Consider the following 21,590-nt stretch of genomic DNA (forward strand, 5'->3'; position numbering starts at 1 on the left):
GCCACGGTGAACACCTCGACTGCAGCCTTGGGAGCTCCTGAGCAGAGAATCTAGTCAAGGAATCTAACCTACAGAAACTGTAAGATGATGTATTTAAAGTTTTAAGTTGCTACAGTACAAAGGCTCCAAAGCAGTTAATAAAAATACATTCAAAAACCTTTAAAAAACTATATTCAAAGAACTAAAGGAAAATGTGTTTGTAACAATGAATCAATATATTGGAAATCTCAACACAGAAACAGACACTACAGAAAAGAACCAAATGGATATTCAGAGGTGAGAAGTATAATAACCGAAATAAAAATGTGTAAGCTCAGTAGCAAGTCTGAGATGGCAGCAGAAATCAAATGAAATCAAATGAAGTGAAAGAAGACACATTATCAGCCATTATCCAATTTGAAGAAGAGAGGGGCAGAAAAAAATAATGTGAAGAAATAATGGCTGTAGGCCTTCCCAAACTGTTTTAAAAAAACATTACATTGCCCAAAGCTCAACAAAGCCTAATCATGATGAACACACACCACATCTAGACAGATCTTAAACTGCCAAAAGCCAAAGACAGATTTAAGAGAAAGGGAACTTAAGATGTAAGAGAAAATCTTAAAAACAGCAAGAGAAAAATGGCTCATTGCCTACAGGTAACCAAATGATTACTGGGGTGACCTCTCATTCAAAAAAAGGGCACCACCAAGGTGGTGTAATCTCAAATTCACAGTGCTGAAGGGGGGCGGGAAGGGACCCCTGTCAACTATCATTCTGTATCCAACCAAACTATCTTCCAAAAAATTGAAGGTAGAATAGTAGAATAAAAACCTTCCCAGGTAAATAGAAACTGAGATTGTGTTACTAACAGATCCATCTTAGATGAAATATCAAAGAAAATCCCCTAAAGAAAGATACCAGAGGGGACTAAGATTCATAGAAAGTAATGAACAGCATGGAAATGACACAGATGTGGGTAAATAGTAAATATAAGAGACTGTGTGTGTGTGTGTGTGTGTGTGTGTGTATTTCTCTTTTATTCTCTTTAAATAATTAAAATAATTTAAAGTAATAATTATACCATTCGACTGAGTTTATAAGATATACGTATGTCCACAATAGCACAGAGGAGGGGATAGGAAAGGGAGCTACATGAATACAAATTTGTTAAATTTTACTGGCATTAACTCGAAACTCTGCTGAAGAAAATTGTGATAAATTCAGGAAGCATCCTGTAAGCCTTAGGGTAACCACTAAAAGCATAATTAAAAAATGAAGCTAAGAAATCAATATTCTTAAGGACATTCTTAGTCCCACAATGTAGAGGAGGAAGTGTGTCCAGGAAGATGAAAGGCGCTGCCAAGGGCTGGCCCCCAGGACTCTTGGCTCCACGCACAGGAGTGGGGGCCAATTCACACCTTCCAGTGGGTCAGGTGGAGACATCCAGGCTCAGATTCCCCACCCATCAGTGAAGGGAAATGTTCCTCAAAATGCCAATCGCCTCCTGGGCTGTAAAAATCTTTCTCTTGACACCCTAAAAAAATACTATTTTTAGGGGCGCCTGGCTGGTTCAGTCATTTAACATCTGCCTTTGGCTTGGGTCATGATCCTAGAGTCTGGGGATCAAGCTCCCTGCTCAGCAGGGAGTCTGCTTCTCCCTCTGCCTCTGCCCCCACCCTCTCCCCTGCTTGTGTTTTCTCTCTCTCACTCGCACACACACTCTCTCTCTCAAATAAATAAATAAAATCTTTAAAAATATTTTATTTTTATTAGTTATTCTTCTTTAAAAATGACTCTATGTAAGTTAATAGGAGTAAGAGGGGTGACTTCTCAAGCCAAAATAATTAGTGGCCTAATTAGTTGCAAAAATGCACATGCAGCCTCCTTGCATGATTTTTAGGGATTTGGTCAGCATCCATTTTACGCCTGCCTGAATTTTCTCCCCATGCCCTGGGACGGGCTGACACCCCTTCATCCAGCTCAGACTGACACGCAGAAAGGGTAAAAGATGCAGAACATAAAATATCTCACTTTAACCACTTATGAGAGAACTGAACATTGCTGGAAGGGGTTCACACCATAGTCCTGCCTGCCTATGAGCTATTAAATCCCATAAAGATAAAATAACTAAATTATTTAATATTTATTTTTGAATAAACACTCACTGATGTTTACTGTGCTTCACATTTTTTAACGCATTATTTATGAAGCTAAAAATTTAATGAGCCCATACTGCACACCAGGGACTTAAACTAAGCCCACATTTGTTATTTTATTCTCATGCTCCCCTCCACACCTGGTTTCATTACTTTCATTCTGCAGAAGAAGAAACCGAAGTTCAGAGTGGCATCAGACTGATGCTATAGCCAGGTCAGTTGGAGTCCTTCTGGGTAATTGTTAAACTGGAGCCCTCAGAGAAGGCCGGATGCTTTTAAAAAAAGAGACTAAAGGTGACAGGCACTAAGGAGGGCACTTGATGGGATGAGCACTGGGTGTTATGCTATATGTTGGCAAATTGAATTTAAATTTTAAAGAATTAATTTAAAAAATTTTTAAAAAGAGCCTGAGGCTCTTATCAACATAAGTTGATACTTTTTAATCAAGTACACCCATATCTTCATCACTCACATCTATCTATATTGCTCACATTACAAAACCAAAGGTCCACCATGTCCTCATAGTTTTCATTTAATCGTTTACATTGATGTCATCAGGTTGCCAAGATCCCAGAAGTGGATCTGAGATAGTTCACAAATCAGAATCGCTGACACAAACATTAGCAGCAGGGCCCCTGGGTGGCTCAGTGGTTGAGCCTTTGCTCAGGTCATGATCCCGGGGTCCTGGTGAAGGGGGAACAGAGGACTAGCTGAGGACAAAGCACGAGCCCGGGGGCACACTGACAAGTCCTTGACACAGACAGTGTGACCGTCCTCTAGGGACTCAACTGTCTCAATGTTAATACTTTGCTAAGGGCAAAAGGCAATCTTAGCCTGACCCCCAGGATCCTGTCAGGCTACTTTAACATATAAAAATTTCTTTAAGAAATTCCCTTTATCTCTAAACCGCCAAGGCATGTGTTGGTGGTCATCCCCCAAGCACATAGCCCACCGATATACATCTGAAGGGTCTCATGACTCAGGTTTTATTAGAAGGTAATAAATGCCTTTTTTTCCAACAAGAACCAGCCCCCTCAAGGTCCTGGGAACCTTGCTTCCAAAATTCCTTAGAGCCTTATGCTATCCTCAAACCCTCAAACCCCTCGCAGCTCCCAGGTAAATCTTCAGCTACCCCTCACAAGCTGACAGCAGCCGCTCTTCTTGCCCACAGATCCTGTCCCTGTGCTTTAATAAGATCACCATTTTGCACCAAAGATGTTTCAAGAATTTTCTTGGAAAAAAAAATAATTCTTCCTGGGTCATCGGCTCCAGACCTCACCCCCTCAAACCTCACCTATATTGCAAAACTTCATCACTGGGATCAAGTCCCACATCAGGCCCTCTGCAGGGAGCCTGCTTCTCCCTCTGCCTGTCTATGCCTCTCCTTCTGTGTCTCTCATGAATAAGTAAAATCCTTAAAAAAAAAGAAATGTCAGTAGCAGCTGCTATAGCTCAGATCTGAACACGGGTTTAAGGACCAAATATTATTAATGAACCAATTTGAAAACTGCATTTCACAGAACACATTAAACTTCCCCCTGATGCTAATATGTGATTAAAACATAAAATGACATAAATGTGTTTTAAAGTCACAGAGGTAATTACTGAAAGCAGCCAGCCATAGCGCGATAGGCACTGTCGGAAGGCCGCCCGTGTGTGCTGGAGACTGACGGTGGCTCTTAAGTCATGCTGTTCCTTCGGATTTCAGCTTTGGTTGGTCCTCTTTAGCTAACATAGTAATTCACTGGGGTATGGACTATGGTGGCGACACAGAACCAAATAGCATTCTTTATCTAAATAAATGTGGAGGGGCACCTGGGTGGCTCAGCAGTTGAGCGTCTGCCTTCCGCTCAGGGTGTGATCCCGGGATCTGGGATCGAGTCCCACATTGGGCTCCTGCAGGCAGCCTGCTTTTCCCTCTGCCTGTGTCCCTGGCTCTCCTTCTGTGTCTCTCATGAATAAATAGATAAATAAATAAATAAATCTTAGACGAAAGAAAGAAAGAAAGAAAGAAAGAAAGAAAGAAAGAAAGAAAGAAAGAAAGAAAGAAAGAAAATTTCAATGATATGAAATGATATGACTCAAAACAAAGTTCCTAGTGTCCATCTGTCTACCCTGAGAAAAACCTAACCCAATGTTTGAGGTATTAATCAGTTTATGCAGAGTACGCTATGGGAGTCTAATTTCCACACATGCTAGGAATCCTTGCAAACGCTGAAAACAGAATATTTAGGTTTTTGCTAGGAGTAACAGAAAGGCATGACAGTAGAACATACCTCTTGTTAGAAAAATATTTAAAGGTTTTTAATTCTCTGAATACCAAGAGTTAACATTTTATGATCACCCTTTGAAAACAGGGCACTTGGGAGCAATTTTGAAGTTTTCAAAATCAGTACAGAGCTTATTAAATCCAACATCACCTTCACAGATTGTAAAATGACTTCCTTATCAACGTAGAGCGGCCAGGTTTCAGGTGGGTCCGTCACTGTCGTCAGCCAAGTCTCTGCTGGGCAGAGTCCAGGGGCCTTCCGTACCTTCAGTGAGCTCCTCGGTACAGTGACACTTCATTACATGTGTTCCTTGAAGAGCCATTTCTGATGTTCTGAGTCGATGCAGTCCCGCAAGAGTGGTACGAAACTGTCACTTAACACCTTCCTCTCAGCCTGAACGCATTTTTTGGACTGTACATGAAATAGAGAACCATCCTACAAGAGATAACCAACACGGGATGCTTAAGAGAAAGATAAATAATTCCCCCAGAAAAATATCTTTTTCCTTAAAATGTGTTCTTAAGAGCTCAGGTGATTTTTGTCATTTCAGAGATAGTTTACTGAGCGCTAAGTGTCTGCCCTGTGCTAAGGGGCCCAGGACCACACGTGCATAGGGAAGGAAGGCCAGGTGGGTTAACAGGTGCCGCAGGCCGCCTCTCCTGGAAGCTCCGCACAAGGGTCTCCAACTCCACGGTCAGGCCCGGTGGCGCCACCTGCTGGCTGCTCTGGGGACCTGTCAGACCCTCTGTCTCATTCCTACCTGTTACCTTCAGGGAAATCAGGATCAAAGATCCTTCATTAACCTCTCTCACTTCCCTTAGGTCAACTAATTCCATCCCTGGTGATGTCTTTCTCTTAGATCTTTTTTTAAAAAAATTTCATTTATTTATTCATGAGAGACACAGAGAGAGGCAGAGACATAGGAAAAGAGAGAAGCAGGCTCCTTGTGGGGAGCCTCATGTGGGACTTGATCCTGGGACTCCAGGATCATGACCTGAGCCAAAGACAGGTGGCTCAACCGCTGAGCCACCCAGGTGCTCAGATTTTTAAATGTAGAATCAGGAAACTTGGCTGTAGTCCCAGATCGGCCGGAGAACAGCTGGGTGAGGAGGCACGTCACCTGCGAGGACACGGGTTCTACGGGGACCGTGCCAATTTCCACAATCCCAAAAGATCACAGTCCTCTTTAATGCCTCCCTCTTCTCTTCTTTTTCCCAACTGTTGCTGGCTGCAGCAAGTCTCTCCCCAGTCCCGTAGTTTGTCTTTTCCCTCCACCTATCTCTGCTGAAGCTGTACACCCCCAGGGAACTTAATCGTGGCCAAGGAGTAAATGGACACAACAAGTGATGTACCTGTTCTACGGAGAGAGAAACTTTGGGAATAAAATTATATGTAGAAGAATCTCAAAAATCTTAACTTTTGGGGATCCCTGGGTGGCCCAGTGGTTGAGCATCTGCCTTTGGCCCAGGGCATGATCCTGGAGACCCAGGATCAACTCCCACATCGGGCTCCCTGCATGGAGCCTGCTTCTCCCTCTGCCTATGTCTCTGCTTCTCTCTGTGTGTGTCTCTCATGAATAAATAAATAAAATCTTAAAATAATAATAATAAAAAAATAAATAGATAAAAACAATAAAATCTTAACCTTCAAAACACTTAAAGGAGCTCGCAAGCTGCCTTCAGAGTACCACGAAAGGAAATGATTAAGTACAGCATCCCTTTTCCTCCCCTTCCAAGGAAACTTACTTTTCCTTAAATGGAAAATCTAAGATAAAATTGTAATGACATTTCAAACCAATTTTACGATTTCTAGCTTTCATTACTATTCCTTAAGGACTTACAAACAGGTTCTTGTTAGAAGAAAGAAGAGAAGGGGCCGGGGGTGGGGGTGGCAGAGAAACACAGACCGGGGGAGTCTTCCCTCTTGTTTTTTATATCATGGATAGCACCATGGTGCAAGGCTTGTCCAGGAGCCTGCAGATTTCACTGCTAACCGTAATACTGTCTATAGGAAAATGTACTCCAGCTTCTAATCATACTTAGAATTAACCCATTTATAAGCAACAGAGACCAATCCTTCCATCCCTGGGGGGCAGGTTGGGAAGGAAAGCTTCCTATGGAGATAAAAGAGAACTAATTTTTTTCTTTTGAATTATTTTCTTTGGATTACTTCCCTGCTTTTTAGTGAGTCAAAGGATTTGACAGATTCACGAGCCCCCTTACAGCTTATAACAAGTGTGGTGGGGCTAGCCTTTCAGGCCTGAAATAATACCCAGTCCCACACTTGATCTTAGCCAAAAGGCCGAGAGCGATAATACCCAGTTCCAAATCAACAATAACTATTCTGATGGAGAGCCAACTCCCTCAGAGAGATGTTTTCTTAGTGATTATCCTGCAAGTAACAATTGATCTCTGCAGAGCCTCGTGGTTCCGAGGACTATTTCTGCTTCACATCTAATCCACACTAGGGATGGACAAGCTGCTACTACTGTTGCCATTTTACAGCTGGGAAAGACGAGGCCTTAAGAAATGGAGTAGCTTTTACCTGGGTCTAAGCTCACATCCTTACACTTTGGCTATTTGTTTCACTCATTTAAACCCCATTTCATCTTCAAATGTGTTTGCAACAGCTCGTCTTTCCATTACTGTGGCTACAGGTCTCGGGAGGGTGGGACTACTGGAGGGAAGCCAAAGCACTACTGATGCCCGGTGCTGATGCTGGATGCTGGACTCCAACCACACTGGGGGAAGCCCCTGGTCTCCCCGTATGTGGCCACATCCCCAAGTCAAGGACTATGCCAGGGGACATGCTTTACTTTCACTCCCCCGCGCCGGCCCACGGGCCGACAGCAAGGAAGGCAGGAGACAGCTCGCTTACCTCTTGCAAGATGAACTTCTGATTCTCTGGGGTGATCTCCTGGCAGAGATGCATGACGAGAACATCCGTTCCTGCGTCCACAGCGATGCAGGCCTCTGGCTGGTGGGTGTTATAGCGTATTTCATTCTGGGACGTGTACTCAAAAAACTAAAAACAGAGAGGCCAATGAGCACCAGTTACTCTCTGATGTGGAAAGATGGAAATCGCTGGACAGGAACCTGAGGAGACTCCAGGCTAGAAGAAACTTGAATCGCACCCCTTTGTCTAGGTGTCTGACACCTCGTCTCCTATGTCCCCCATGGGGCCTGCCTGGTGGTTTATCTCCCTTCCTGGGCTGGGATCCTGTTTCAGTCTACAGACCTTCGAGGACTTGCTCCCCTGCTCAGCCTGAAGCTCAGCACTTCACCCAGACAGGCCTGCCCAGGCCACCAGCAATTGCCCTAAACACTGCTTTGCATGGCACTGGGCATCCAAACGTATAATTCTGTTTAGGCATTCATTCTAAGGAAGTTATTTGAAATACAGATCTATTGCTTTTTTCCTTCTTTTTTTTTTTTTTCTGACAAGAAGTCAGTGGCAGGGTTACATACAATCACAAAGACAGGCAGGCAGGGACTCAGTTATAACTAAATAGTAATATACCCGTATAAAGGATTATTAAGAGGCCATTAGAACTGATATTCTCAAAGGATGTCTAATAACACATGAAAAGTATGATGAAGTAGAAATAATGGGATAGAAAACATATAGACATTATGATAATAACTATATAAAACAATAATCCAAAGGCCTTGCCTACAAAAAGATGGAAAGTAAATATGTCTTCATTCTAATGGCAGTTGCTGGGTCCTGTCATTTTCTAACTGCTTCTATTTTTTTGTATTTTCCAAATGTTCTGCAATAAGCATATATTACCTTGATAATGCAAAAAAAAAATCAAATGTTTAATTTTTTTTAAACAGAGAGATTTCCCCCTCATTTCCCTCTTTAAAGACCCATACCAATAGCCCTTGAGAATAGATCCTCCTGCTGTCTGCTGCCCCTGGCCCAGGAATGTGAAGCTATAGAGAAGCAGCACCTACCTGGTTCTGACCCATTCCATGACAGATGTACAGAAGGACCTGGTATCCCACGACCTGGTTTTCATTGGGTGGGTTATAGTCAAAGCAGTAATCTTTCAGTCCTTTGTTCTGGAGCTAAACAAAACATAAAGGTAGCATTTTGGTCCAGGTCCCGATTTATATGTAACGCAGATCCCACCCCAGGCTCTGAGAGTAATCACTCCATCGGAGAGGAGTGCCTGCTTCAAGAACTGGACTCAATGGGCAGCCCGGGTGGCCCAGCGGTTTAGCACCACCTTCAGCCCAGGGCCTGATCCTGGAGACTCAGGATCGAGTCCCACGTCAGGCTCCCTGCATGGAGCCTGCTTCTCCCTCTGCCTCTCTCTCTCTCTCTCTCTCTCTCTCTCTCTCTCTCTCTCCTGTTTCTCATGAATAAATAAATAAAATCTTAAAAAAAAAACTGGACTCAATGGTAATAGCCTCTTACATTTTGAGTTTTGAAAACACTTTCCCATTCTATACTATAGGCAAGAATCATAACCCCAGTTTTCAGATGATAAATCTGAGTTGCAGAGAGTTTAACTCTTTTAAAAAAATATTTTATTTATTTATTTGAGAGAGAGAGCACAAGGGGAGGGAAGGACAGAGAGAGAGGGAGAAGCAGACTCCCCACTGAGTGGGGAACCCAGGACCCTGGGATCAAGATCTAGCAGAAGGCAGACACTTAACCTCTTAACCACCTAAGAGCTGAGCTACTCAGGTGTCCCAAGTTTAATTCTGTATGGCCTGAAAGCTTCTATCTCTCCAGTTCTCATTAGTGGAGCCTTATTGCTGCACTACTCCAAGTATAACTGAGTTGTTGCCTCACACATGCACCTAGGCCTCCTGCGAGTGTGCATCTGCAAAAAGATATCCAGACTGAGAGACTCACCATGCCCCAGATCAGGAGTCCACCATTCTAGACCACAAGAACAGCATAATACAGAGCCAATGCCTTGCCCAAGGTCACACAAGTGCAGACACCTGTGTCTGAATCCAGGCCCCCAGCTCCAAATCCAGTGCTCTCCCCATGACTCAACACTATCTAATCTAACGTCATCTCTAAGGTACCTTTTAGATCTAAAATGCTTCAAACATTCTAAGAGCAAAAAACCATGCTCCATCATCTTCCCTTTCAAAAGCCTCTAAGAAAAGACACATAACTTTCCAAATCCCTTTCTGGAGAGTTCAAAGACTCCCTCAATGAACTCCGTGTGAACCCCACTCTTGCCCTGGCTCTTGTCTACCCTTGACTAGTCTGTTCCTGAAGATAAGATGCAGCCATATAGAAAGAAGGTTGCACAATCCACTAGCTTATAAAGCATAGACTTCCGTGTTCTTGAAGTCTCTTTGCTTTGTGAAGGAATCTGGGAACAGGGGATGTTTAAAATAATCAGAGAATCTCAGATTTGGAAGGGCTCAAATGTCATCTAGCAAAGTCTTGACCACCAAAGGGCCTTGATCTTAAATGAGCTCCCTATGTTCAGAAAGATTTGAAAAGAAACCGCAAAAACATTAAAAGAGGTGGGAACCTCTAAAGATGAAAACTGAGATGAACTAAAGTAGCTGTATCAAGTTGGTGAGGTGTAGAAAAAAATGATATTAAATGACTTTAGAACATTCCATTTTTTAGAACATCCCATATTTGATTACATTTCCTTAGTGAATTATGTTCTATAAACAAATAGATCTGCAAAGAAATCTTAAACTTCATTCAGTATTACACTGTCAATGGTAATGATGTGTGATTACTTTGAAACTACTTTAAATATAGTTTAAGATAAAGCAAATAAATAATATGCTAATGTTTTTTGAAATTAAGATTTTCAGCATAAGAAAAAAGAGATATAAGTATAATATTAAAGAAGAAAAATTTTGTGAGATTGCATTTGAGTTTGAGCATGAGCTCATGATTTGTTTCTCAGAGATATGCAGTTCCTTTCTCTTTCTGAAAAACTATAGTTCCATGCCCTCTCACATGGTCCCCACTGGTCACACGTGGCCACCAGGCACTTGAAATGTGATTAAGTCCACACTGAGATATGCTGTAAGTATAAAATACACAGTAGATTTCAAGATTCAGTATGCACTCAATAAATTTTTACAACAACTACCTGTTGAAATGATGATACTGGGGATATATTGAATTAGATAAAATGTATTATAAACTTCACTTGCTCATTTTAAAAATACGGTTTCTAAAAAATATTCCACTACTTATATGGCTAGCATTATGTTTCTGTTGTAGAGCGTGCTCTAGAGACAAAGACCACTGCTGGCATCCAGACTGTGGGCTCTGACCACTCTTCCCCACTCAAGGGGTCAGGGCTTCTGGGAGGGATGGCAGCAAATGTAGAAGATGAGTGTGGCCAGAATCAAGGAAAGAACAAACCAATATAAAGAGTCAAGATCACAGAGGCCAAAATAAAGAGATTTTCACTAGCCAAAGATGGGTAACCCAGTTAAGACAAACAACAACAACAACAACAAACGCACAACAGACTAATTGATCAAAGCACACTGGCCATATAAAAACCCCACTGGTTTACAGTGATGCTCAAGAAAAGAAAAAGCCAAAAAGCAAACGAGCCAACAAACAAAAACAACCCATTCAGTACAACTGGAGGAAGTTAGAGTGCCAACTCTTACTCTGAAAACAGGCAAATAGAAAAGACTTAAAAATGTGTTGTGCCCTTTCTGAATGAACTCAATTTCATGGACACCCAAATGTCCTGGTTAACAAGGGAATGTCCTCCTTTACAGAAGAATCTCAGCTAATAATGCAGAAGAAATGAAAGCACTAGAAAAAGCACCATTTGGCAATGCCATTTAAAATATGGGTCTAAGGCTCGCTTCAGCAGCACATATGCTAAAACTGGAATGATATGGAGAAGATCAGCATGGCCTCTGCACAAGGATGACATTTCTCTGTGAAGCCTTCCATATTTAAAAAGAAAAAAAGAAATACAAGTCTAGGTAAATGATTATCAACAGCCACCAAAAAAACACAAGAGAGAAGACTGAGGTGGCCCCTGATAGCCTGTCCAGGAGAGGCTCCTTGGACCCACTGATCAATCTTATCACCCGAGGCAGGACAACCAGAGGTGAGGTGCTCCTGCTATGACACAAGAGGAGCACAGAGAACGCCCACGAAGTGTTCTCGCCATAAGCAGCTGATTCCAACTCCAATCAGACCTTTAGACCTCATTTCCATTTTCAGAACTATGGGTGAGAGAAGCACAACTTAAAAAACATCATAGGGAAACAATTATGTAACTCCAAGGGTGGGATGCTCTACGGGACAATGGATGCTGTTTTTTTCAACAGGTATTCACAAAAGGGCAGGAAAAAAGGAAAGAAATAAGAAGTTATTAACTTATTTATTATTAATAATAGTTATTATTTTGGGTTTTGCTGTTTGTGTTGGTGACTTCACTGTTCAAATTATTAATAACAGCCTTAGATGAAAGAGCCACAGGAGGAAAGACATGGCAGCCAAACACAACAGGTGGACTGGGTTTGGATCCCAGTTGGAATGAGCTAACCACCCTAAGAAAGATGTGAAAAATCGGGTGGATCTGAATAAGGGAGAGGTAGTAAAGGATATGAAGAAATGACAGCTCATTTGATTGTGATAATGGTCTGTGGTTCTGTAAGACAATGTCCATACAGACATGCAGGTGGCAGTGAACAGGACTGAAATGACAGAATGCCTGGACAAAGAAAAATATGAGAGGATGAAACAGAGGAGACAGAGCAAGACAGTCAAAATCATTATAATTCTAGAATCTTGGGGTCAAGGTTCCTTACACCATTCTCTCTGCTTGAACATTTTCACAATGAAAATGGAATTTACTGCATTAATGGTCTGTTTTGTATTTATTTTGTATGTGTAAGTATTTATTTAATGTCCATCTCCCTAACTTCTAGAAAGTGTGATAGTGGTTGTCCTTTTGCCATCAAATCTCTGATGCCCAGGGCAGTGCCTAGCACAGGGTAAATTCCATATAAATATTAAAGTTGGAATATTCTGAAAGTTCTTGATACTCTTGAGGAGCACAAATACGTTGAGTAAGTGAAAATTTCATCAAAAGAGGCAGAGATTTAAAAACAATCAAGAGACCCTGCATATTAGGGAGATCGTTGTTGACGGTGTTTACTTTTTTTTTTTTTTAAGATGCCTGAAGATGTATTGGTTCTGATTTAGTTCATAGTTGTGGAGAACTTCTGTTCCATGCAATGTGCTCAGAATTCTCTCTCTCTCTCTTTTTTAAGTTTCAGGGATAGAGTTTAGTGATTCATCAGTTGTATACAACACCCAGTGCTCATTCCATCACATGCCCTCCTTAATGCCCATCACCCAGTTACCACATCCCCCCACCCACCTCCCCTCCAGCGACCCTCCATTTGTTTCCTATGATTAAGAGTCTCTTATAGAATCTCTCCTTCTGTTTTCATCTTACTTTATTTTTCCTTCCTTCCCCTATGTTCTTGTTTTGTTTCTCAACTTCCACATGAGTGAAATCATATGGTATCTGTCTTTCTTTGATTGACTTATTTTGCTTAGCATAATATCCTCTAGGTCGTCCATCCACATTGTTGCAAATGGCAAGATTTCATTCTTTCTGATGGCTGAGTAACATTCTATTGTACATATATGCCACATCTCCTTTATCCATTCATCTGTGGATGGACATCAGGGCTGTTTCCATAGTTGGGCTATTGTGGACATTGCTGCTATAAACATTGGGGTGCAAGCACCCCTTCGAATCACTGTTTGTATCTGGATAAATACCCAGTAGTGCAATTGCTTGCTGGGTCACTGGGTAGCCCTATTTTTAACTTCTTGAGAAACTTCCACACTATCCTCCAGAGTAGCTGCACCAGTTTGCATTCCCACCAACCAGTGTAAGAGGGTTCCCCTTTCTTTGCATCCTTGCGAACATCTGTTGTTTCCTAGGATTTTGATGGATTCCTATCTTACATCTAGATCTTTGATCCATTTTGAGCTTATTTTTGTGTATGGTGTAAGAAAGTGGTCCAGTTTCATTCTTCTGCACATGGCTACCCAATTTTCCCAACACTATTTGTTGAAGAAACTGTCTTTTCTCCATTGGATATCTTTCTGCTTTGCCGAAGATGAGTTGAACATAGAACATCCTGCTTTGTATCTATCAAAGGCTTCCAGAATGGAATACGGGCACCTCTGATCAACATGACACAGCAGAGGAGACCTCCCTAAGTCGGTGTAGTTCCTCCCAAGAGCCGAGCCCTGGACATTTTAGTTGACTTCATTCCAGAAACATTTCTTTCAGGTTCTTTGAAATAACCTAAGTGGCTCTTCTTCCTCCACTACTGTCTTTATGAATCCCTGAGTTGGGAATTATTAACTGGTCCAGGCATTGAAGCCTGACATTGGACATGGAAGCACAAAGTAAGCCTAAGTTTCCTCATCTATAATACGAGACTTCTACTCATCAATTTGGAGATGGCTTCTAGTGCTGACATTCTGGACCCAAGGCCCAAATGTGGGGAGAAGGAAAGACAGTGCATGAATGTGGGGAGGAGAGGGGCCACAAGGAAGGCTAGTAGTCCCCCGCTAAGGGGCCTTCCCCAGCCAGGAGTTGTTGATCAGGAACCCCCTGCCTACCAGGGGCAGGGGCCCGCCTCACTCACCATCCCGAAGAAGCCAGGCCTGTCTTCAGGCACGTGCAATTCTGGGTACACGTTCTCCAAGAACCACCTGAAGTCCTTACACTGGAGCTTTGCACGGAGCTGCTTCCTCTCTGTCACATCCCCAAAGGGTTCCTGAGAAAACAGCAAAAATGGTAAGTCCCTGCAGGTCACATACCTCCTATCAAAGTCCCATCTCCACGGATGCTCCCCTCTTCAACAGCGTTTAAAGGACGCAACGTGTCTGGTGATGAAGTCAGGGAGCTGCAGAGCCCTGGGGCTGCACTGGATCCTTGGTCCCGGGGATTGGTGAGTGCATGATCACAGAGGAGCACGGACCCCATGACGTTCTGAATTACTGTTGATCCCTGAGCATTCACTTTCAAACAAGGTTAAGTAGCCTCGATGTAATCACACTCACAGACCCTATGTGCTCAATATACTGAAGTCTGAATCTATACTTACAGTGGTAAGCGCAAAGCGCTGTGAGGGTAAGTACTTGTGAAAGGTTAGTTTTCTGGACAAAACCAATGATTCAGAACTTCCAAATAGCTGAATAAAAGCAAGCATCTGTTTAGCATGGCCACAGGAGCAATGCCAAGTGCTGACGTATGGCTGTCCCTGCACTATAATGTTAAAGCAGTTTACTTTGGGGCACCTGGGTGGCTCAGTCGGTTGGGCATCTGCCTTTGGCTCAGGTCATGATCCTGCGGTCCTACAATTGAGCCCAGAGTTGGGCTCCCTGCTCAGCGGCGAGACTGCTTCTCTCTCTCCCCACTACTTGTGCTCTCTCTTATTTTTCTCTATCTCACATAAATAAATAAAATCTTAAAAAAGTATTAAAATTTGACAAGCTAAATATTTAACAAAATGGTAATGATAGGAAAACATCTGAGTTAACTTTCAGATTTTTTTACTTAAATTTCCCAGTGGTTCCTTCTTTGGGGAGTCATGGTGCCCTCATCTTCAATCAAATTCCATTTTAACATTCAGCCCAGGCATCCAGATAAAAAAGGTGTACACGGTGGCCTTCTAAACAGGTTATTCTTTGGGAACCCTCAGGAAGAGGAACTGTGGCTTCTAGAGTGGGTAATGGGAAGGAACAGATATTTCCACCCTGCAGCCTTGGACAGGACAGAAAAGCAACAGACCCTGGCACCTAGAGGCAGAGAGGGGCCAAGGGGTGGCCAGGAACAGGTCCGCAGGAGGGCACATGCCCCAGGCTCAGCTCTGCGTGATTCGCCCACAAGGCCCTGGACAAAAATCTCTCAACTTCAGTTCTGTCACCTAAAAAATGAGAAGTTCATAGCTACCCTGAAGGGCTGCTGGAAGAATTCAGAAAAAGAGATTTTCTTGGTGGCTGGAAAAGAGAGGCTTTAGAGCACACCTCATCTTGCCAAGTGGCCCTCTTAGTTATGCAGATGCAGGGTGGGTGTTCTGTCCCAGGGCCTGCAGAGCTGGCCAGTGCAGAGGCAGTGCACCTATCTGAAGTTTATTTGGAACCCTAAAATCAAGACCTGTGGTTGCACACCTTTGTCGTCATTTGCAAACATGCAGAGAGTGGCCGAAAATCAGAGTCACCCAGCGTGACGGTCCTAACAGAGGTCATGACTCAGGTCCCATACTTTCACCAAGTGTCCTGTTCACGCTCTGTCTAGTGCCCCGTTTTTTGGGTTTTGCTGTTTGTCTTGGTGACTTCACTGTTCAAAAGCCCCCCAAGCACTATGCTGGAGGGCTCCCTAGAGTTCCTAGGTGTGAGAAGGCTGCGCTGTGCCTGATGGAGAAAATACACGAGTTAGACAGGCCCCATTCAGGCACATGTCATGGTGGTATTGGCCACAAGTCCGATGTAAAGGATCAACAATATATCCTTCATCATGTCTTTCAACAGAAATACACACAAACCAAGTTATGTCTTTTTTTAAAATTTTTATTTATTCATGAGAGACATAGAGAGGCAGAGACATAGGCAGAGGGAGAAGCGGGTTCCCCACAGGGAGCCTAATGTGGGACTCAATCCCAGGACCTCAGGATCACGGCCTGAGCCGAAGGCAGATGCTCAACTACTTGAGCCACCCAGGCATCCCAAAACCAAGTTATGCCTTGCTCAGTTGGCAAAAATGTCAACCTGTGAGAGGCAGGCAGGGAGCTAGCCCTGTAGTCCTGGGTTCAGCAGTCTGGAATTCAGGGTTGGCAATGACTGCACAGACTGTAATTACTGTGAATAATGAGAATCAACTGTGTGTATTATTATTATAAGTAGAAGAATAAAGTTTTCCCACACTGGTATCAGGAGTGCCCAATTTATTCTCTATTTCTGGAACCATAGGTCCGCTATGGTGGGGAGGCCAGACTCAGCTGCTTTTGTTTGATGAGGCCAGCCGGGGTGCAGGCGGGCCAGGGAACTCACCAAGCGGGCATGGGGGTTGCGATGGTAGTAGAGCTCCTTAAAGTCATCCATCCACACTTCAGCTGCTCGGACGCTGTTGGCCAGAGCCTTGTTGCGGGAGTAGGGAGCTTGCTTGGGGAAAACGTGGCCAACGTGAGAGCACGGGTGTGTCTCCAGGGTCCCACCGCATTGCCAGATCTGTGCACAGATTAGGGGTGAACTGGGGGGTGAGCTGCCGGCCTACAATGCCCGCAGCAGGCAGACTGGGCACACAGATGACATGAGGAACACTGCCAGGGCCTGGCCCTCCATGGGGCGGGAGGCCACCTCCCTGGCACACACTGAACACAGATGCAGCCCAAGAGCAAGGACACAGCCCTGAAGACAAATAAGCCATCGAAAGCAAGACCCCAATGTCCATGCACTAAAGCTCATGCACTTGACTCACAGGAACACCCATAGCTGACCTCAGCAGGAACCCCTTTACTCATTATGTAAAACACAGGCTCATTACCTGGTCTCCTAGCCACAGAAGATAGGAAAGCAGCAAGGAAGGAGAGAGGTTTGGAAGGGGGAAAGGAAGAGCTTCTAGAGGCAGGCAGAGCAGCCTGACACCTAGGGAAGAGGCAGAAAGACCATTAAGAGCACACCCTGAACCTCAACCTCAGGCTGAGTTGTCTGAGACCATTTCACGCTGGGGCAGATGGCCACGAACACCCCACTGTCCCCAGGATGTGTGACCGGGGAAAATATCTGGTACTTAGAATGGAAGTGGGTGAGTTTTCCGTGGAGGGCCAATTCGTATTTACTAACCCTAAGCAGAAAACCACATAAAATATTGTTGAAATTTATAATTTTCTATTAAAAAGTACAGACATTGACATAGATTTTTGATACATAAAATGCAAGATTTGGGAAAACCCACCAAAATGCTAGAGGTCTCTCAAAGGGGCATCTGTGTGCCACATGCAGCAGAATCAGTAGGTGGGCTGGTCCCAAAAAGCAGGTTCCTGGTCCCAACCAAAAATCTATCAAACCTGACTTTCTGGTGACAGTACCTGTAAGTCTGCCTTTTTGGCAAGTCTCCCTAATGATTCTGACGCGTGGCAAAGTTTGAAAGTCCCTGTGCTAAAGAGGGTACTTCGTAAGTAATTCAGCAAATCAAGGTTCCAAGAGATGGGATCGGGAGGCAGGGGCCTGTGTTTTAGCTCAGTCTCTGCCACTCACTGTTTGGGTGACCTGGACCCTGTTACCTCCCCTCTCCGGGACCCAGTCCCATCCTGTGGCAGCACGAGAATAGAACTAGGTGACTTGTAAGGCCCTCCCCTGCCCCAAATCTGTGAAAAGTACATTTTTTAGAAAGTTCAAATAAGAAGACAAGGATGTTTATAGGATGTGTGCGTCATTACTCGATCATCTTTCAGGACCGTTAGATACAATCTACCAACATGGAGGAAAAATCTACCAGGTTCTCCTGGCAAATCCTATTATGCTCTGAGAGAGAAGGAGAGGGGGAGAAAGAGAAAGAGAGAGAGAGAGAACAGGTTAAGAATAAGACCAAAGAAAAGACTGGAATACTTACCCTAAAAGAGAATTCCAGGTTTTCTCCGCCCCAAACTTCCATTCCTGTATCATAAGACCCCAGATATTCAAAATATTTCTTACTCACAGCAAACAGCCCTCCAGCCATCGTTGGAGACCTAGAAGAGTGTGATAACCAGATTGCAACGTGAGCGCAGGAACTCATCACAGTTGAACTCCTGCCCACTCATCTCCAGGCACAGCCTGTGTTCCTGCCCTGGGCCAGGGGCTATGCCGGGTCTGGAGGCATAGATGTGTCCCCACAGTCCCTGCCCTGGGGTAGCTCACGGACATCCCAACACACACTGTGCGTGAGATGACTCAGATCAAGCTGGGGTCCTTGCGCACACATGAGAAGTCATGCGGCACGTGAGGGAGGGTTCGGCCTGAAGAATACAGGGGAGTTGGCAGAGAAGGGGAATGGGATGGTTCTCCAAGAAGACACCAGCATGAGCAAAGGCCTGAGGGTGAGAGAAAATCTCATACTTCTAGAAGCATAGATAACAAGGAGAGTCAAGAAGAGAGATGTGCTCCCCAAGATGATGGCTAGTGCTGGGCTGCGGTGGCCCTGGCCATGCAACCACAGTGCAAGCACAGACGCCCTTAGGGCTGCTGAAAGCACATAAGGCAACGCCATCATCTTAAATCTCCCCCAAGGCCCGGGCCTCTCCTGCATGAGTGGCCTCTCCTGCACCCCAGGTGGCCAGCTTTGGCCTGCTTCTTCTGCTTCTGTTTTCTCCCCATGAGGTTCCTGTAGAACGAGTACTGGCTCCAGAAAGGGCCCAAGGCTTCCGTCCTACCACAGCAGAAAGCTGGAAAGGTCAACACAACCAGAGATGTAGACTCAAAAGGATGCATTCAGAAATGGAGAACCATATATCAAGAGCCTAACTGTTTAAAAATTGTAAGATCTTCCAGGAGCACTTCTGGGTCTTGGCAATGTATTGGCTTAGCCTGTGCTCCAAGCTCTGAGCCAATGAGAAAAGTGCAGCAAGACTTCCTGTGGAAGGGAAGGCTCTAGACTACAAAGCACTTCCATGAGTGTTCACCCTAAAATTCTAGAAGTAGGCAGGGTGGATATGCCTGTACCTATTTCACAGGTAAGGAAACTGAGGCCCAGGAATATTACAGGAAGGGAAGGGGAGCTGGCCATAACATCCCTGAGCACATATGTGCGTATGGGGGGGAATCATGAGAGTTCATGTCAGCCTCCCAAGCTGAATATGTGACCCTGGATAGGATTCTTCCTACTCTGATCCTCAGTTTACAAATCTGTTCGGTGAAATGTTGGGAAGGATCTCCTTCAGGACTCCTACAGAAGCCTGGGCATCATTCAATCTCTCCCTTCCCCATTCTCATTCGGTCTCTCTCTCTTTTTCCACAGCAGCATTTCTGGAATCCCCACTTTCCCTCCATCTTCTGCACCATCCTTCCTGACTGGAAGACTACAACACTTCCTAATGATGTCCCTGCCCCCTGCCCTACCCCTGCAGGCCCCTCATCACATGGCATCCAGCAATCTTTATTTTTTATTTATTTATTTATTTTTATTTTTTTCCAGCAATCTTTAAAGACTGCAACAGGCAATGGTCATTTCCCAGCCCCAATCCCTTCAATGGCTCTACCCTCTCAGGGTAAAGTCCCAAGCCCTGTCCTTGTCCTTCCAGACTGGACATGCCTTGGCCCCATTCATCTCTCATCCCCCATCTCTCAACCAATGTCTCCACAGGCATTTCCCTCTAGTCACCAGTGGGTCATCTCAAGGTCAGAACTCAGGTGGCAGATTCAGAAGCCCATCTGCCAAACATGAGTGCAGACTGAAGACACCGTTTCCAAATCAATACACCAGCAATATAGCTGATGTCTGACCTCCATCTGCCTGACTCCTATATCTGCCTCCCATTTGATCCTGAACTTGGAAGGGGAGGAAGAAGCCATACTATTAACTTCTAACACTTCAAAGAATGAGAGCAACTGATCCCTCTTTGAGCCCACTTTACTCAGACTCAGGTTTACCCACTGGCCATAGGTGGCCCATTCACCCCAAGGTCCATCTCTGCCAGTTGAAAAAGGACCTGAAAGTGTGTTTTCAAAATGTTAAGCATGAAATTACCATAGGACCCATCAATTATGCTCCTATGCATACACCCCCAAAAAACTGATAACAGGGACTCAAACAGATAACAGTATCCTATATTCACAGCAGCATTGTTTATAATAACCAAATGGTAGAAACAATCCAAGTGTCTATCAGCAGGTGAATGGATAACCAAACATGGTTATAGATTCAGCCATAAAAAGGAATGGAATTGTAAAAGAATCTTGAAAACATTATGTTAAGTAAAAGAAGCCAGACACAAAAGGACAAGTATTGTATGATTCCACTTATATGAGCTATTTAGACTAGGGAAATTCGTAGAAACAGAACGTAGAGCAGAAGTTACCAGGGGCTGGAGAAGGAGAGACATGGGAGTCATTGCTTGACAAGATGATGAAAAAAGTTCTGGAAGAATGCAGAGGTGATGGTTACACGATACTGTGAATGTGCTTGATGTCACTGAATTAAACACTTCAAAATGGCTAAAGTGGGAGATTTTACCACAGTTTTTAAAATAAGTAAATAAATAAAATATACCAAAATACAATCCATGTGTGTAGCTAAGATTTTTAATAAAAATAAATAAATGCTCTGGAGAAAATGGGAGAGCAACAGCAAACCAGCCCTCCCAAGAGCCCTCCCCAACACAGCAGCCAGATACAACAAGGCATGCTCACAGAGCGAGCGGCCTGCAAGTCACCCCCTAACCTGATGACATCAATGGGGGACCGCATGCGCATCCTCTCCCTCTCAGGGACCACGTGCCACGTGAACACCAGCCTCCAGTCGAAGCCGCCGATCTGAGGCTCCCTGGGGTTGCCCAGGTACTCAAACGTGTTCCAGTCAATCACATCGATTACAGGGCACACCACAGCCGACTCTTCCTCGTGGATCCTGCAAACACCAGGACGCCCCATGTGCCTCGCCATGTGGATGGGTGGCAAGAGGACGAGAAGGGAATTTGGGGATGAACTCTCCTCCTTTCACTTGGAAGGAGGAGCACCTGTGTGACAAAGCCTTGTGCCTCTTCCCATGGGTGTCTGTAGCCATGGCAGGCCCTGGCAGGTGGTTATCGTAGGGGATGCTCAGGTGACAGGGGAGGCTGAGGAAGCAGGGATTCTGGCCTGAATATGAAAGGTCCCACAGTTTTAATATTCTTATTCCATCTACGGATATTCTGGATAAACTTGAATCCCTCAATGAAAGTCGAGACATGTGAAAATCAAAGATCACTTTTATAACAGATGATCGATTTTCAGTTTCTAAAGGTTGCAAGAGGTTTCTTCATTTAATCACAATGAAACATCTTCATGTCAAGAAATAATTACCCCCTTAAAAAACAGAGATGTACCCAGACCAAAGGATCAGCTTTGCAGTTGGAATAAAAATTTGAGTCCTGCCCCTTATCTGCTGTGTGACATTAGCCAAGTCACTTAACCTCTCAGAGCCTGTTTTGTGTGTGGC

The 21,590-nt window shown here is 44.2% G+C and overlaps 1 protein-coding gene and 1 pseudogene across 1 annotated transcript in view; one reads left to right on the forward strand and one right to left on the reverse strand.

The window, feature by feature from the left end:
- Positions 1–4,417: 4,417 nt before the first annotated feature.
- GALNT12 (polypeptide N-acetylgalactosaminyltransferase 12) overlaps positions 4,418–21,590 on the reverse strand; it is a 38,661-nt gene continuing 21,488 nt past the window's right edge. The window contains exons 4-10 of the mRNA XM_055301463.1: positions 20,835–21,020; positions 18,030–18,147; positions 16,469–16,645; positions 14,062–14,193; positions 8,368–8,481; positions 7,286–7,432; positions 4,418–4,843 (exon numbers count right to left, since the gene is read on the reverse strand). Coding sequence (XP_055157438.1) covers positions 4,706–4,843; positions 7,286–7,432; positions 8,368–8,481; positions 14,062–14,193; positions 16,469–16,645; positions 18,030–18,147; positions 20,835–21,020 — 1,012 coding nt within the window. The 3' untranslated portion in view covers positions 4,418–4,705. The remainder of the gene's footprint in view (positions 4,844–7,285; positions 7,433–8,367; positions 8,482–14,061; positions 14,194–16,468; positions 16,646–18,029; positions 18,148–20,834; positions 21,021–21,590) is intronic.
- On the forward strand, positions 11,235–11,335 carry LOC129495357 (U6 spliceosomal RNA; annotated as a pseudogene).

Source organism: Nyctereutes procyonoides, unplaced genomic scaffold (genome assembly GCF_905146905.1).
Source record: "Nyctereutes procyonoides isolate TBG_1078 unplaced genomic scaffold, NYPRO_anot_genome, whole genome shotgun sequence".
NCBI classification, from domain to species: Eukaryota; Metazoa; Chordata; class Mammalia; order Carnivora; family Canidae; genus Nyctereutes; species Nyctereutes procyonoides.